The 17958-nt window shown below is 34.2% G+C and overlaps 1 protein-coding gene across 1 annotated transcript in view; it reads left to right on the forward strand.

The window, feature by feature from the left end:
• Positions 1-17958, forward strand: part of ETF1 (eukaryotic translation termination factor 1) — a 72402-nt gene that overhangs the window by 12379 nt on the left and 42065 nt on the right. The window contains exons 3-8 of the mRNA XM_053718554.1: positions 2109-2284; positions 7927-8066; positions 8293-8431; positions 8806-8996; positions 9327-9456; positions 9612-9767. Of these exons, the coding sequence (XP_053574529.1) occupies positions 2109-2284; positions 7927-8066; positions 8293-8431; positions 8806-8996; positions 9327-9456; positions 9612-9767 (932 nt within the window). The remainder of the gene's footprint in view (positions 1-2108; positions 2285-7926; positions 8067-8292; positions 8432-8805; positions 8997-9326; positions 9457-9611; positions 9768-17958) is intronic.

A 17958-nucleotide genomic window follows, 5' to 3' on the forward strand; every position in this document is an offset into this window, starting at 1 on the left:
CAGCTATATTTCCTGCAGCAGAGAAAAGGCTGTTGAGGTGTATAAGTAGGGTTTTGCCAATTTCACCAAAGTGGGATATTTATCTTTGTTAGCTCTTCACCAATGCTAAGTGTTTTCTACCTTGGCAAGGGGTCTCTCAATAAAGTAACCCTTGACTTCATTCTAACATAAAAATATCTTGAATATCTATATGCAATGGTAAATAACCAGCTATAAAGTTAGGGGAAATATCTAGTCCGCTCTAAAAATAACGAATATATACTTATAAAGGTTGAATCTGGTACATATCACAATTTATTAAAAATATAAAAAAACAATAAAAAACAAAATCAAAAGCGCTAAGGACTGTATATCAATAACAGGACAAAGCCTTACACATTTATTTATACAGTACATATAATCGGCAATAGCAAGCAATACGCTAATAATTGTGCAAACAGATAATAGTGCACATCAATTTAAATAACTCCCATCAATCTAGGGGTAAGGTGTAAACGACAAAATTGGCACTATATCATGAAAAGCATAGTTCCAAATCACCAGATTTAATATAAACAATCCAAATGATGACTATTATATCTGGGTTGCACATAAGCCAGGGGTAGTTTTAAAAGTATACTGTCCTGAAAAAGTGAAAAGTAGACGTCCTTTAGGCTAAGGTCATAACCATAAAACACAATACCATATGCAGGAGTTCATTGGAGTGAAGCAGCTCGTGTTGTGCACAGACCAACTAATTGCAAACCAACTAATCGATTATGAGATTCGTTGACAACTATTTTCATAATCGATTATGACGATTAGTTGTTGCAGCTCTATAGACAATTTAGTAAGATGGTCACTTGGCCATTTTCAATATTTAATAAAATCTAAGCAAAATTTTTACTTTTTTAATTTATTTATGGGCCAAGATTTTTTTTTTTTTTTTTAGTTTATATATGAACTTATACATATAATATAGCATATTGTGAATCTCCTGGGCTTGCCGGAAAAAAAACACTATCATTTGTGTAGGTCACTTACTAAAATTTAACTTTTAGTATAGGGTTTAAATGTAGGTAACAAAAAGGCTCAACATTGGTTAAGTACTCACTATTGGTTTCACCTTAATTGTCAACTCTCTTGTTAAGTGCACCCATACATATTACACACCATTTTATTGTTTTTAAACAGGCCTTTCCAGTGATACCCTTTATGGGTATGTAAAATAACAATAGATAGGTTTTATATTTAAGAGGGGGGGGGGGGGGCTTTTTTGCAGTTTTCTTTATAATTATATATAACAAAACTAGCATAGCTAGTATCTAGCCTCCATTTTAAGTATACAATCACTGTGACTAACTGTTGCAGTGATTGTATACACAGTAACTGTCATGCTGGTTAGCCTCACATGCAGGCTTCCAGCAGCAGTGTGTGTCTTGGGAACGGATGCACACCCTGTGATTGCTAGCCTGGAGTATCCTTCATTATGCTATTTCTGCACTGCCTCACTCTGGAGGCATGCAGGAATAGTGTACAGCACTGGTCCTTAAGAAGTGCTAAACGACCTGTCACGCATCCTGTACGCGCTGGCCGTTAAGGAGTCAAAATATGACTGTTCTTAAAGGGACACTGAATCAAAAAAATTTTCTTTTGTGATTCAGATAGAGCATGCACTTTTAAGCAACTTTCTAATTTTCTCCTATTTTTCTTTGTTCACTTGCTATCTTTATTTGAAAAAGAAGGTATCTAAGCTTTTTTGTTTCAGAACTCTGGACCGGACTTTTTTATTGGTGGATGAATTTATCCACCAATCGGCAAGAATAAACCAGGTTATTCACCAAAAATGGGCCGGCATCTAAACTTAGTCTTGCATTTCAAATAAAGATACCAAGAGAAGAAAGAAAATTTGATAATAGGAGTAAATTAGAAAGTTGCTTAAAATTGCATGCTCTATCTGAATCGCAAAAGAAAAATTCAGTGTCCCTTTAATTAGATATTTGCAAGTAGTTAGTCATGTTAATAGCAACACACTGATACATTTTGTTGAGCAGTATAATATACAGTCAATTGGATATCAATATTTTAGAATTTATTTAAAAATAAATTTATATTTTTCTATCCCACAGCAATGGCACCAGTATGATATCGTTGATCATTCCTCCCAAAGACCAGATTTCACGAGTGGCAAAGATGTTGGCTGATGAATTTGGTACAGCATCAAACATCAAGTCTCGGGTGAACCGCCTTTCTGTACTTGGAGCAATTACATCTGTCCAGCAAAGGCTTAAACTGTACAATAAAGGTAAGGAGCACTCTTACCTAGGGCAGTCTAGGGTAAAACTATGCTTAAGTGCATTGTAATTGCAAGCAAGACTTTTTTTTTTTTTATTCAATTTTTTTCTAGCAATATTTAATTACAGAAAGGAAAAAAAATATACAAAAGAACAATAATCGGACATAATAATGTAATCCCAAAAAATTCCAACCAGCCAATCCTGGAGGTTGTTACATACTTAACAAACTTAAATAATCTAGATACACATTTCATATCAGGCCAAAAACTTTATGAATCAGGTACATATTTTATATCGACTAATTGGCCTGGTGTAATTCAAATATACATTTTACATTTCACAAACTTTATGTAGCCCCCATATATGTTTCAAATCATACGGTTGGCCTTATAATTGAGTAAGGACTGATAATTAATTACCAAGGAAAGGGGGGAAGGAGAGAGAGAAAAAACCCCACAAAACTTGTTGCATCTAACTAGTTAGACCACGATACTGGAAATTTATCATTAAGGATGTTTAATTGGAAATAAACAGTTTGACGATGTTTGAATGACCCTAAACCATTTAACAAAAAAAAACTATCTGCTTCTCATTAAAACTTGTCACATTATATTGTTTTATTATCATTTGTGTTTCTATTCGTTTGACAAACTCTGCAATGTTAGGGGCAACTCTGGCCTTCCATTTTTCTAAAATCAGGATTTTACCTATTATAATTACGGCATTAATTAAAGGGATATTCTTAAGCTTTTTATCTGATTTGACAAGAAATAAAATATATTGGGGTGTTGGCCTAAGCTGAGGATCTAGGAATTTATTAAGCCAAAAACTGATTTTCAGCCAGAACTGTCGTATTTTCGGACACTGCCAAAAGCAATGTAAAAGATCTGCCTGATCGAAACTACATCTGGAACATAAATTCCCAATTGAATACCATTTTGCTATTTTTAGTGGAGTAATATATATCATGTTAATTAGTTTGAATTGTGATTCTTTGCATGCGTTGGAGGTCTTTGTTTTCTTGGTCAAAAAAAAGCTTAGTTAAATATAATCAGTTACCTCTGGGGAAAAAAACGTATTCCATTTTTGTAGCAGAACGTTCATTTGTTGCTGTCCTATGTGGAGTACTAAGGTGGTGTAAAACTTGGAAATGGAAAAGTTCCCTTTCTTATAAGCTTTGATCGTTTCTTCTAAATTTCCAAGGGACCAACCCGTTCCATATGTCGTTCTAATCATTAGAGCATAGTGGCGCGTAATTGGAGATATACGCAAAAAAAAATCTAATCTCGAGATTCCATATTCTTCTACTATCTGATAAAATGGTTTCATATAAAAGGTTAGTGGTTCGAGCACCTGAATAATATAGTAAAGGCCTTGGTTATTCCACTTTTGAAAATTCACTGAGCGTAGCCCAGCTGGGAACTCTGGGTTACCAGAAATAGGTAAATACACGAAGGTTAATGGTATAGAAGCCCACTTCTGAACACATTTTATGTCAGCCTCGAATAATGTTAGCAAATGATACCATACTAATATTAGACTGCAGTTTAGCTACCGGACAGTGTAAAATTGCATTTAAGGAAAATGGGAAAAAACTAAATCTGATTCTATGTCCCAGACCCAGAACTTTTTTTCACTTTCTGTGATGAGATTTTTTTTTTTTTTTTTTTGTTGAAAAAAAATTGAGCAGGTTATTCTGAAATTTAATACAGTTTAATAGGCCGTCACACTTAAGCACTAGCTCATTTAAAATGTGTTTATTTACTCCACAATGGCAAAATTTCTGAATTCTGCATTTGCTTTCAATAGGTCAGGTTAGAAGATGGTAATATTTGAATTATATGTATCTATATCTCTATATATAATCATTGTTAATTGAACTGAAAAATATATTTTTGTATTAAAATGTACATGAATGATGATTAATTTTAAAGAGCAGATCATTTACAAATAACAGACTCACTCCTGCAAGTTACACTTCAGTGATTACAGGAAAAACACAGGGCTACACTCCCTCCCACATAACCTACTGCCCTCATAGATAACATTTGGAGACAACTTAACCCTATGATTGGCAAAAAGGGTTATACTATTGCAGCATTCTCTTTGTTAAACTGTGTTTTACCTCCAGTGGACTGAGCTTGCCCAGCTCAAAATAAGCAGCAGACAGGAGAGGGGGAGGAATCGTCCTGGGATTCTGCTGTGCTCACTGCTAGAGTGCAGCTTCCTATGATCTCCATGTGCTCTGACAGGCAGACACCGGCAATGAAAGTAAACAAAAAACAGGGCAGAGGCTAAATCTGACAGACCAGATGGATTCAAGATAAAAAATAAATAAAAATATCTATCTATCTATATCTGTCTCTCTAGCTATACTGTGCACTTTCTGCTGGTGTCTTTTGCCTTGCCATATAAAATGGGAGCATAAATGATTAAACAAACATATCTTTCCTAGATAATAAAAGGGGCAAATGTTGAAGCAGATATAGTAATTTGGGAAATAGATCTACTTTAATGTGACTTGTGCTGAAAAAGAGAGGTAAATTCACACAACTATCCAATTTCCTCTTAGAATATTCAAAGAAATTGGGGAAATAAAGTGCATACCATTGTTCACATTTAGCTGAGTGACCTGTATAACCCCCATATAATGCTTTCTGTCAGCTCATCATTAGCATTTTTTTTGTTTAAAAAATAGCTCTTTCTAGCTTTGATTTGGTATGTTTATCCCAGGTTTGTTGGGTGTTGAAATATAAGCTTTATAACTATTCTTAAGACTATTGGCTAATTGGAATTCCCTGTGTTTATTTTTCTGTTTCCACTTACACATAAAAGCTTTAATTTCCCCTCTTTAAAAACCTCTTTGCCGTCTTCCAAAAAAATGTCTGAATTATTTATATAAGCCTTATTGAAATGATAAAACTCAAACCACTTAGCTTGGAGACCATTTTTAAATTTGTTATCGAGTAAATGTTTGGGGGAAAAGAAACTGGAAAGGTTATTTGATTCCTTTTCCAAATTATATTTAATGACCAGAGTTAAGATTGCATGATCTGATAGGATATCCAATATGTATGTTACTATCTTTAACCCACACATTTTGATTAGCAATCAATAAAAAATTGATTCTTGAGAGTGTCTTATGACTTTTGAATTTGCATGAGTCCGAATCTGGATTTTGTATACGCCATATATCTTTAACAGCTAGTAAATTACAGAAGTTTCGAAATATCTTAGCTTCTTTACTCCTTCTATTCTGAGATCCTCCTTCAAATCTATCTAGCTTAAAGTGAGGGGCCATGTTAAAATATCCAGCTATAATTACAATTGTATATTTTAAGCTGAGATCATTCCAGAACTCCTTATATAATGAATTGGGGCCATACACATTACATAAGATTAATAGTGAGTTATTAATTTCAATTTTTATTATTTGAAATCTCCCCTCGAGGTCCCCCTCAGTATGTAAGATATTATACGCTAATTTTTTATTGAAAAAAATGGCCACACCTCTTTTTCCACAAGGGGTCGCTATCACTTCACCAACCCATTTTGTTTTTTATTTTGGGTATTTCTGGAGATTTAAGGTGGGTCTCTTGCAAAAAAATGATCTGGGTTGAGTTTCCCTGCTTGCATTAAAATGTATTTCCGTTTAATGGGGGAGGTGATACCTCCCACATTCCATGATTGCTTTATAAACCATCGCTTTTTGTGAAATAAAACTGAGGGGGCAAAAAAAGGGACCACACTTTTTTGCAATCTTGCAATTACTTTTTAGTGACCAAATGCGCCCCACACACACACACTCACTACTTGCCACAGTGGCATTGCTAGCAGAACTTCTATTTTGCAGTTCCTCATTTCATCAGCTCTGCATAAGCTAATTAGGGGCATGTTTGTGGCAAGATTAGGCTTGTGAAATCTGTAGTGTGCACCTCCAATGCTCAGATTTAGGAAAACCAACACTTTTCAGAGTTTAATTACAGGAAAAGGGTACAAAATAATTGTTGCAAAGTTTTGTTAACTATGCATAATAAACACTTTGAGATTAAAAATGTTTACTGGTTCTTTGCAGGGGTAGAGTCTCTCCCAAAATGCATGTTAGTACGTGGTCAGTTATTGTACCATAATTATGTCTGCTTTTGCATCACAGGAGGGGGACTTGTTCATGTTTTTTTATTTTTTATTATCCATTTGCTGGCGTTGAATACACAAAGAAAATTGAATTTTGTTTTGAAACACACACAATTTTATTTGTACACTAGAATGTTTGTTTTATTTAAAGTGACAGTAAACACCTTGTAATAACAATACATTTCTTTTGTTGTTGCTATAGAATGACATCAGCCAAGTCAAATATTTTTTAAAAACAAATTAAGATCCTTTTTAATACAATTTGGTTTTCAGTAACCAAACTTCACCCACTATTTGCCGCCTTAGTAGCTGCCAATCAGGGCTTTTGCCTGTAGACAATAAGGCTAGCCAGGGTAATTTTGAATGTGTTCTCTGTTAAGGCCAGTTAGGTAAAGATATGTAGCCTTGAGGAGTCAGCAGCGTGCATTTCAAGTTATGAGAATTAAATAAATCTCCCATTTTTAGAGCTAAAGTACATGAAAGGGAGGCAAAATTAAATTTTGGAAATTTTAAATTGTTTTGGGGTTTGTTTTTTTACATATAATTAAACATTTTAAAATGTCAAGGTGTTTACTGACCCTTTTTTTTTTTTTTTTTTTTTTTTTTTTTTTTAATTGTGTTTTTTCCTCCATAAAAAAAATATCTATTCAATTCACTTTTCCTGTAATTTTAAATTTGAAAAATGTTTTTTTTTTATCAGTGCAGAAGCTAACAAGTTGAGCTAAAAAGATCAGCTCTACAAAGGGACCCTCAAGTCAAAATTAAACTTTCATGATTCAGAAAGAGTACACTATTTTAAGAATCCTTTCAATTTACTTTATCTGGTTCTTCAATTCGATTTTGCAAAATTTGACAAAAGGTATAGTGTAAAATTTTAAAATGCTGGTAGAAATGATACAAGACTCGAAGTATGTACAAGAGAAACAAAGTATTATGAAATTATAGTATAGTGCCTTTTTTTTTTTTTTTTTTTTAAGGGTCACTAAAGTCTAAATTCATGATTCAGATAGAGCATGCAATTAATTAAAAAACAAAAAAACTTTCCAATGTACTTCCATTATCAAAACTTGCACCTTTTTAATATGCGCACTCTCTGACTACAGCTAGCATGTGCAAACATACAGAATATCGCGCATACTTCTGCATTGGGATCCGAATGCACATACCTATTGCATTGTCTTTTTGTTGTGTATTTGCCAATTATTTAATTCTACTCTATTTAACCCCTTCACGCCGTTAGGACATTCCATGCCGTCCTATCAGCGCTGGGCTTTAACGGTTTTAGGATGGCCTTGAAATCACGTGATCGCATCGACAATAGTGTGATTTCATTTTTACTTATAGTGTTTACATCGGAACTTTGTTCCGATGTTAACACCATTGTACTGCCACAAAGGGGTTAAAAACCTTTAAAGAGTTTGTCAATAGCATACCATTGTACTTGCTGAAAATTGTGTGTTGGTGTTTGTTTTGTTTGTTTTTTATAATTTATAAATGTAATATTTGTATTTTCCAGTACCTCCCAATGGGTTAGTTGTTTACTGTGGAACAATAGTAACAGAAGAAGGAAAGGAAAAGAAAGTCAACATTGATTTTGAGCCTTTCAAACCAATCAACACATCTTTGTATTTATGTGACAACAAATTTCATACAGAGGTATTCTGTTTCTTGCTTATATTTGTAGTAGGATAATTGAGTCCGTGCAAGTACGGTAGTTGTGCACACTAGAATGTAACAGTGTAATTTACCTCGTCAATAAAATATAATATCTACTGATAAATAATTTTGTATCTAAATTACACCAGAGTTAATACAAGTTATCTTTTTCTGAATGAAGTATTATTGAATTTAGGTACAAAACTAAATCAATGTTGTTTAACAGGCTCTCACAGCTCTGCTTTCTGATGATAGCAAGTTTGGATTCATTGTAATAGATGGCAGTGGAGCACTTTTTGGCACTCTTCAAGGAAATACAAGAGAAGTTTTGCACAAATTCACTGTTGATCTCCCAAAGAAACATGGTATATATATATATATATATATATTTTTTTTTTTTAAATATATATGGATTTAGAATGCTGCATTTCTGGAAATAGGCATTACCCTCTGTCCAGTTAGGGTAAACACTGCTTAATAAGTCAGGGCCACTTATCTAGGGATCGAGGAAGAATATACAGAATTTGTTAAATATAAAATAATTTAAAAAAAAGTTTATGATCTAATTACGTTATTTTTTTTTTGTTTTAAATAGCCTCATTCTGCAGTTGATAAACAGGTCGCAATTGCCCCTTTACAATGTTCGCTGTAAATGTATGTTGCCATGCATAAGGTCTTACCCATGAGTTACCTTCTGCATTGTATGTCAAACTTATGCAAAATATTTTTCATTTGAAAGGTAGAGGAGGACAGTCTGCATTGCGTTTTGCTCGTCTACGAATGGAAAAACGGCACAACTATGTAAGGAAAGTAGCCGAGACAGCAGTACAGCTGTTTATTTCCGGTGATAAAGTGAATGTAGCTGGTCTTGTATTGGCTGGATCAGCTGACTTCAAAACTGAACTAAGTCAGTCAGACATGTTTGATCAGGTAAGCATTTTATGCTGTTATGAATATATGCAGTTTATTTTAATATTACAATCAATTCCTATCCCTGTGTGTATGTATTTACATTACCAGGCTGAATTACTATTTTTAAATTGTTCCAAACAAATTCTTCATATAGTTATTGAAGCGCTTATGTTTTTATGAAAATTTAAGATACAACAATAACTCTTAAAACCAATGTAACTACTGACTATAAAGAACAGTGCAAAGGAAAATTTAGGATGTAATATCTTAACTTGTTTAAAGGTAAACTTTTCACATTCGTTATAGAATGAATTAAAAAAAGTCACATTTCCTTTTTTGTTTTTTTAGCGATTGCAATCCAAAGTTTTGAAGCTAGTAGATATCTCATATGGTGGTGAAAATGGTTTCAATCAAGCAATTGAGTTGTCAACAGAAGTCCTTTCAAATGTGAAATTCATTCAAGAAAAGAAACTAATAGGTATGCATTCTTAAAATTCTTTTAAATATGTGCTTACTGGCCATGCCCTTGTCTTCTTCTTCTCTTTTTTTTTTTTTTTTTCCTCTCTCTCTCTCTCTCTCTCTCTCTCTCTCTCTCTCTCCATATTATTGCATTCTTTTTAATTGTTGTTTCAGGGAGATACTTTGATGAGATCAGCCAAGATACTGGAAAATATTGTTTTGGTGTTGAAGATACACTGAAAGCACTGGAAATGGGTGCTGTTGAAATTCTTATAGTATATGAGAATCTTGATATCATGAGATATGTTTTACGATGCAATGGGTCTGAAGGTAATTTTTTATTTTAAAAGAAAAAAAAAAAAAATTGGGCTTAATGAAAAATATAAACTTCTCTACCTGTCTGTTTTTATGTACACTTTTATAGCTGACACTTGATACCTGTATTTTAGGTTTTTACAGTTTATAAGCATTTTGAAAATGTATAGAATCATTGGTCAATAACTTTCTAATCTAAATAAAATTTTGTATATGTGTTTGTGTGTATGTATATATGTATGTGTATATGTATGTGTATATGTATGTATGTATGTATATATATATATATATATATATATATATATATATATATATATATATATATATATATATATATATATATATATATATATATATATATATATATATATATATATATATATATATATATATATATATATATATATATATTTGTTTATTTCTATCATCAAAAATGAACGGCACTCGCCGGGTACCACCGGTATGTTTTTTGACAAAGGGGGAGACCCCGAAACGTTAAAATTGCAATAAATTGTCTTATATAAGACCCAGCGAGTGCCGTTCATTTTTGATGCTATATGACTACCTACTGTGCACCCTGGGCATTTTGAATTTACTCATGGATACCTGGAGTGCTTAACCAAACTTTGGTGTGTGTATGTGTATATCTATATCCATCTATGGATACCTGGAGTGCTTAACCAAACTTTGGTGTATGTGTGTGTGTGTATATGTATATATGTGTATATATATATACGTTGATTGGAGTAGCCATGTTAGTCCAGAGATTTAGATATCAAAATAACAAGAGTATTGCATTGAGCAATGATACTTTTTTTATTGGACTAACTATACATTTATAAGATGACAAGCTTTCGGAAGAGTTCCTTCCTTTATCAAGTCTGAAGCAATACTAACCAATTCAATGGAATTTACAGATTGTATCTTAAAACACAGAATAGCTAAGAAGACAGTGCAGGGAGAGGAGGAGGTGTCGTAAAAATCATGAGGGGGGCTTAGGTAACAGGCAGACAGTGTCCAGTGTAGGAGAACAGACAGGGGAAATATATAGCGTTACATAGAGCATATACTGACATAAAGTTATATATCAACATTGAATCAATATCTATAGAGATGTGAAATTGTATATACAGGGGGAATACAAAAGTTAAGAAAAGACAAAAGTGTGGACATAGGCTTACCTGTGTACCTATGTATAAAGAATGTGGAATATACAATGTAATTGACTAAATGAAAGTACATTACAAAAAATTTTGATAATGTGTTAAGAATCCAGAGTCCACATTTAGTCCAGAATTAAACAGGTTGAAGTGCATTATCATTTTCATTTCAAAGGTTTTTCTTTCCATGGTGTTATTGAAGTTGCCTCTGAGAATTTTGATTTTGAGGTTTTGGATGGAGTGGTCAGGTTGGGTGAAATGGTGACCAACAGGGGTGCAGTATTTTGTTTCACAGTGGTTTTTGATTGAGTGTCTGTGTAAGTTCATTCGAAGGTGCAGTTTTTGGCTTGTTTCTCCAATATAGCATCCCATTTCACATGCAGTGCAATGTATCATGTATACCACATTTGCAGATATACATGAATATGCCCCTTTAATGTTGTAAGATTTATTATTGTGATTTACTGTGCTGCTTTCACAAACGTGTTGACACAGTTTGCAGCGAGCTTTATAGCAGCACTTGGTTCCATTCTGAGTGTTCTTTTTCTCAAGGGGTAGCTTCCTATGTACCAGTTTCTGCTTTAGGTTAGGTGCTTGTCTGTATGCCAGGATTGGGGGTTTTGGAAAGATTTTTTTGAGTGTGGGATCCTCTAAGAGTAGTGGCTGTAAGTCTTTTATGATTTTTCGTATCCCTTCCACAGCAGGGTTGTATTTGACTACTAGTGGTATACGTGATATATTTTTCTTCTCCCTGTATTGTAGTAAGTGTTCACGTGGGGTATTGAGGGCAGAGTTAATTTTTTTATTTATAATCCTTGTTTTGTAACCTTTTTCTCTGAATGATTGGGACAATGTGATGAGGTGTTTGTCACGGTCCTTGGTATCTGAACAAATTCTGTGGTATCTTGTAGCCTGACTGTAGATTATGGATTTTTTAATGTGATTGGGGTGGGAGCTGGAGCTGTGGAGGTAGCTGCATCTATCTGTTGGTTTCCTGTATACAGATGAGTGCAGTTTGCCATTTGTGATGGATATTGTTGTATCCAGGAAGTTGACACAGTCTCTAGAAAAGTTCATTTTAAGCTTGATTGATGCATGAAATAGATTAAATGATTTATGAAAATGTTCAAGGTTTTTTTCTCCTTCTGTCCATATGATGAAAATATCATCGATGTAGCGAAAGTATTTGAATGGTTTGTGAGGGTGAGTGGCTAGGAATCTCTGTTCTAAGTCAGCCATGAAGAGGTTTGCGTACTGTGGTGCCATTTTGGTGCCCATGGCTGTTCCCATGATTTGTAAGTAGATGGAGTGGTTGAAGATGAAATAATTGTGAGTAAGTATAAATTCTGTAAGTTTACTGACTGTAGAAGCACTATATGTCTGGTTAAGGCTGTTGCAGGAAAGAAAGTTTAAGCAGGCATCAATACCATCTTTATGTGGAATATTGCTGTACAGGGATTCCACATCCATTGTCACAAGTATAGTATCCTCTGGCAATTCTGTTATCTGGCTGATTTTGTTAAGAAAATCAGTGGTGTCTTTTATAAAGCTAGTGGTGTTAATAACTAAGGGCTTAAGAATATTCTCCACTAGGCCCGATAGTTGCTCAGTCAGAGTGTCCATGCCTGTTATTATTGGTCTTCCTGGGTTCCCTGGTTTGTGGATTTTTGGGAGCATGTAGAATGTCCCTATGCTTGGGTTAGAGGGCACCAGTTTGTCCAGTTTATGTTGCGTGTGTTTAGGGAATACAACAATATCCATCACAAATGGCAAACTGCACTCATCTGTATACAGGAAACCAACAGATAGATGCAGCTACCTCCACAGCTCCAGCTCCCACCCCAATCACATTAAAAAATCCATAATCTACAGTCAGGCTACAAGATACCACAGAATTTGTTCAGATACCAAGGACCGTGACAAACACCTCATCACATTGTCCCAATCATTCAGAGAAAAAGGTTACAAAACAAGGATTATAAATAAAAAAATTAACTCTGCCCTCAATACCCCACGTGAACACTTACTACAATACAGGGAGAAGAAAAATATATCACGTATACCACTAGTAGTCAAATACAACCCTGCTGTGGAAGGGATACGAAAAATCATAAAAGACTTACAGCCACTACTCTTAGAGGATCCCACACTCAAAAAAATCTTTCCAAAACCCCCAATCCTGGCATACAGACAAGCACCTAACCTAAAGCAGAAACTGGTACATAGGAAGCTACCCCTTGAGAAAAAGAACACTCAGAATGGAACCAAGTGCTGCTATAAAGCTCGCTGCAAACTGTGTCAACACGTTTGTGAAAGCAGCACAGTAAATCACAATAATAAATCTTACAACATTAAAGGGGCATATTCATGTATATCTGCAAATGTGGTATACATGATACATTGCACTGCATGTGAAATGGGATGCTATATTGGAGAAACAAGCCAAAAACTGCACCTTCGAATGAACTTACACAGACACTCAATCAAAAACCACTGTGAAACAAAATACTGCACCCCTGTTGGTCACCATTTCACCCAACCTGACCACTCCATCCAAAACCTCAAAATCAAAATTCTCAGAGGCAACTTCAATAACACCATGGAAAGAAAAACCTTTGAAATGAAAATGATAATGCACTTCAACCTGTTTAATTCTGGACTAAATGTGGACTCTGGATTCTTAACACATTATCAAAATTTTTTGTAATGTACTTTCATTTAGTCAATTACATTGTATATTCCACATTCTTTATACATAGGTACACAGGTAAGCCTATGTCCACACTTTTGTCTTTTCTTAACTTTTGTATTCCCCCTGTATATACAATTTCACATCTCTATAGATATTGATTCAATGTTGATATATAACTTTATGTCAGTATATGCTCTATGTAACGCTATATATTTCCCCTGTCTGTTCTCCTACACTGGACACTGTCTGCCTGTTACCTAAGCCCCCCTCATGATTTTTACGACACCTCCTCCTCTCCCTGCACTGTCTTCTTAGCTATTCTGTGTTTTAAGATACAATCTGTAAATTCCATTGAATTGGTTAGTATTGCTTCAGACTTGATAAAGGAAGGAACTCTTCCGAAAGCTTGTCATCTTATAAATGTATAGTTAGTCCAATAAAAAAAGTATCATTGCTCAATGCAATACTCTTGTTATTTTGATATCTATATATATATATATATATATATATATATATATATATAGATATAGAGATAGATATAGAGATAGATAGATAGATAGAGATAGAGATATATATATATATATAGATATATATATTTTATATATATATTTTATATAAAATCTATCTCTATCTCAAGAAATATACAGTGGGGAAGCAACTGCTAGGAGTTAATTTCATATATATAGGTACCTTAAACAAGGAAAAGCCTATGTTAGGATACCGTACAAGTAAAAAATGGTGCAGACCCTTATAATAATATGTAATGGATTTGATTAGAAAGAAAATCCTGAATTATAATTCAAAATAAGACGGGGAATTCAGCACTCTTTATCATTTTTTTTTTATTTAACTCACATATAGAAATGTACCCTAGGTATGCTTAGGCCGCAAATTAGAGGAAAACGGTACCTACATACAATATGCATAATGACTAAACACCTAAATTAATGTATACAAGAATGCAGAAAGTGTAACGTGTGAAAATATCATACAGCGTTTACAGATGTTAATTCAAACCTGAGCGGTCGGGGATCTGCGTGAGTACACTGAAAATAATTGCATATATCGACAATTAGAAAAAGTATAACGGAGGTTATTTGTTAGCCCTTTTACACCTTACTGCTCTCAGTACCTCTCAGAGGAGGCCTCTAGTTATTGAGATCAATACAAATTTATTTAGGTATAAAGAGGTTAATAACTGTCCTCAATGGCAACAGCAAGGGTACATACATCGGTATGTGTAATTTTGTACATATAAGCGTAGTGTGTGTATGTATGTGTGTGTGTGTGTGTGTGTGTATATATATATATATATATATATATATATATATATATATATATATATATATATATATATATATATATATATATATATATATATATATATACACACATATACATATACACATATATACACACACACACACATTATATATATATATATATGCCGATACCAAGAATTCGCATGAGTACTTGTACTCGTGCAAATGCACCGATACTTAAACCGATACCTTCAATTCCTACCCATACACCATCTTGTGGCGTTTTCAAACTGTATGTTCCCATTTCCTTTTAAGCTGGAGTGGAGACTTAACTAAAAATTGTTCACTTCTGTTCTGCCAATACAAATTGCTGTTATTTGTATTATTTTACATCAGAGCAGTGCTTTTAAAAGCTGCTACTTTACAGCTGGAAGCCTCTCATCTTGCACAATTATGCTTAAAATAATACTGTACTCTGAGGAACACCCTTAGCCAGGGCTGGACTGGGAATTATTATTATTATTATTATCGGGTATTTGTAGAGCGCCAACAGATTCCACAGCGCTAGGAATAAAAAGCAGCCCTGGAAAAATATGAAGACCAGCCCTATTTTCTGTTGAGTCGGTAGAATACAAATGCCCCATTCTTCTCAAAGGGGATTACTGGGACACTCCTTCCCCAATATTATTTTCAAAATTAAATGATACGACTTTGTATTAAGTACAAGTGTCAGATTTATCAGTTATATAGGCACCCTACAACCCAATTGCATCCAGTAATCGCCCCTTTAACTTGTAGCTTTCCAGCCCCAGCTGCTGCAGCTGTTTTTTATTATTATGTTATTGTAGTAATTTAATTTATAAACATGTTCTGCGAACTTTGTGACAAGCACATAAAACTGTTTTATTATTTCAAAATGTCTTTTGAGATACAGTTCATAATTATAAAGAAGCGATCTTAAATCATTAGTCTGTATTGTGCTTGGTAAACTGTCATGACATTAAAAAAAAAAAAGTATCGGTTATTGGTATCGTGAGTATTTGAAAAAAAGTATCGGTACTTGTACTCGGTCTTAAAAAAAAAATGGTATCGGTGCAACCCTAAAATATATATATATATATATATATATATATATATATATATATATATATATATATATATATATATATATATATATATATATATATATATATATATATATATATATATATATATATATATATATATATATAATATTTTTTTTTTTTTTTTTTTTTTTTTTTTTTTTTGAAAGAAAGTGCACTCCACGGACTTACTTGTTAATCCACTTTAATGTGAACATTTTCGAGCCTTATATATATATTATACATACGCACCTCTCATAGGAGGCTCTAAGCAGTCAATAGGTATGTTTTCCATTAGATATGTACAATGTAGCTGAAAATGGTAAGGCGCAGGTGAATCAGTATGGAAACTATTTGATAACATTCAATCTTCAATGGTATCAGTAAATTGACATACATCGGTATGTAAAGATATAGTACATATAAGCATGGTATATACAGGGGGAGCACCACTCAGACTACTACACCCTACTGCAAACGGCACCTCTCATAGGAGGCTTCTTACCGAGCAGGTTAACATAATTGGGATCTAAGTAGTCACTAGGGTCGTTTCCCTTGGATATGTACAATGAAGTTGAAACAGTAAGGCACAGATGAATCAGCACTGATACAGTTAAATAGCATTCAATCTTGCTGAACCAGTAAGGTCGTCAGATGTAAAGGCTGCAAAGTTCATTAGAAAGAGCATGCAAGCAGTAGCAGATCATATCCTAGACATAAGCAGAATGCAGAAAAGCACAAGAAGCAGCTTGTCAGTCTAAGTGCATATTTCATTCATAGCATATCGCTAGAGTTATTGAAGTAATATTGTGGGTCCCCTCGACAGGGTGGCTCAATGCACTTGTATCTTTGCTCAAGTGAGTAGCAATCAGGCATCAATCAATGAAAGCAGCCATAAAGAGAGATACAACCTTAAATCCTGTAGTGCAGATTTCTTTCATGTAATTAGCAAGAGTCCATGAGCTAGTGACGTATGGGATATACATTCCTACCAGGAGGGGCAAAGTTTCCCAAACCTCAAAATGCCTATAAATACACCCCTCACCACACCCACAATTCAGTTTTACAAACTTTGCCTCCGATGGAGGTGGTGAAGTAAGTTTGTGCTAGATTCTACTTTGATATGCGCTCCGCAGCAAGTTGGAGCCCGGTTTTCCTCTCAGCGTGCAGTGAATGTCAGAGGGATGTGAGGAGAGTATTGCCTATTTGAATGCAGTGATCTCCTTCTACGGGGTCTATTTCATAGGTTCTCTGTTATCGGTCGTAGAGATTCATCTCTTACCTCCCTTTTCAGATCGACGATATACTCTTATATATACCATTACCTCTGCTGATTCTCGTTTCAGTACTGGTTTGGCTATCTGCTATATGTAGATGAGTGTCCTGGGGTAAGTAAGTCTTATTTTCTGTGACACTCCTAGCTATGGTTGGGCACTTTGTTTATAAAGTTCTAAATATATGTATTCAAACATTTATTTGCCTTGACTCAGAATGTTCAACTTTCCTTATTTTCAGACAGTCAGTTTCATATTTGGGATAATGCATTTTAATTTAACATTTTTCTTACCTTAAAATTTGACTTTTTCCCTGTGGGCTGTTAGGCTCGCGGGGGCTGAAAATGCTTCATTTTATTGCGTCATTCTTGGCGCAGACTTTATTGGTGCAAAAATTCTATTTCCGTTTCCGGCGTCATACGTGTCGACGGAAGTTTGCGTCATTTTTTGACGTTATTTTGCGCCAAAAATGTCGGCGTTCCGGATGTGGCGTCATTTTTGGCGCCAAAAAAGCATTTAGGCGCCAAATGTGGGCGTCTTATTTGGCGCGAAAAAATATGGGCGTCACTTTTGTCTCCACATTATTTAAGTCTCATTTTTTATTGCTTCTGGTTGCTAGAAGCTTGTTCTTTGGCATTTTTTCCCATTCCTGAAACTGTCATTTAAGGAATTTGATCAATTTTGCTTTATATATATGTTGTTTTTTCTCTTACAT

This window comes from Bombina bombina, chromosome 6, assembly GCF_027579735.1.
Source record: "Bombina bombina isolate aBomBom1 chromosome 6, aBomBom1.pri, whole genome shotgun sequence".
NCBI classification, from domain to species: domain Eukaryota; kingdom Metazoa; phylum Chordata; class Amphibia; order Anura; family Bombinatoridae; genus Bombina; species Bombina bombina.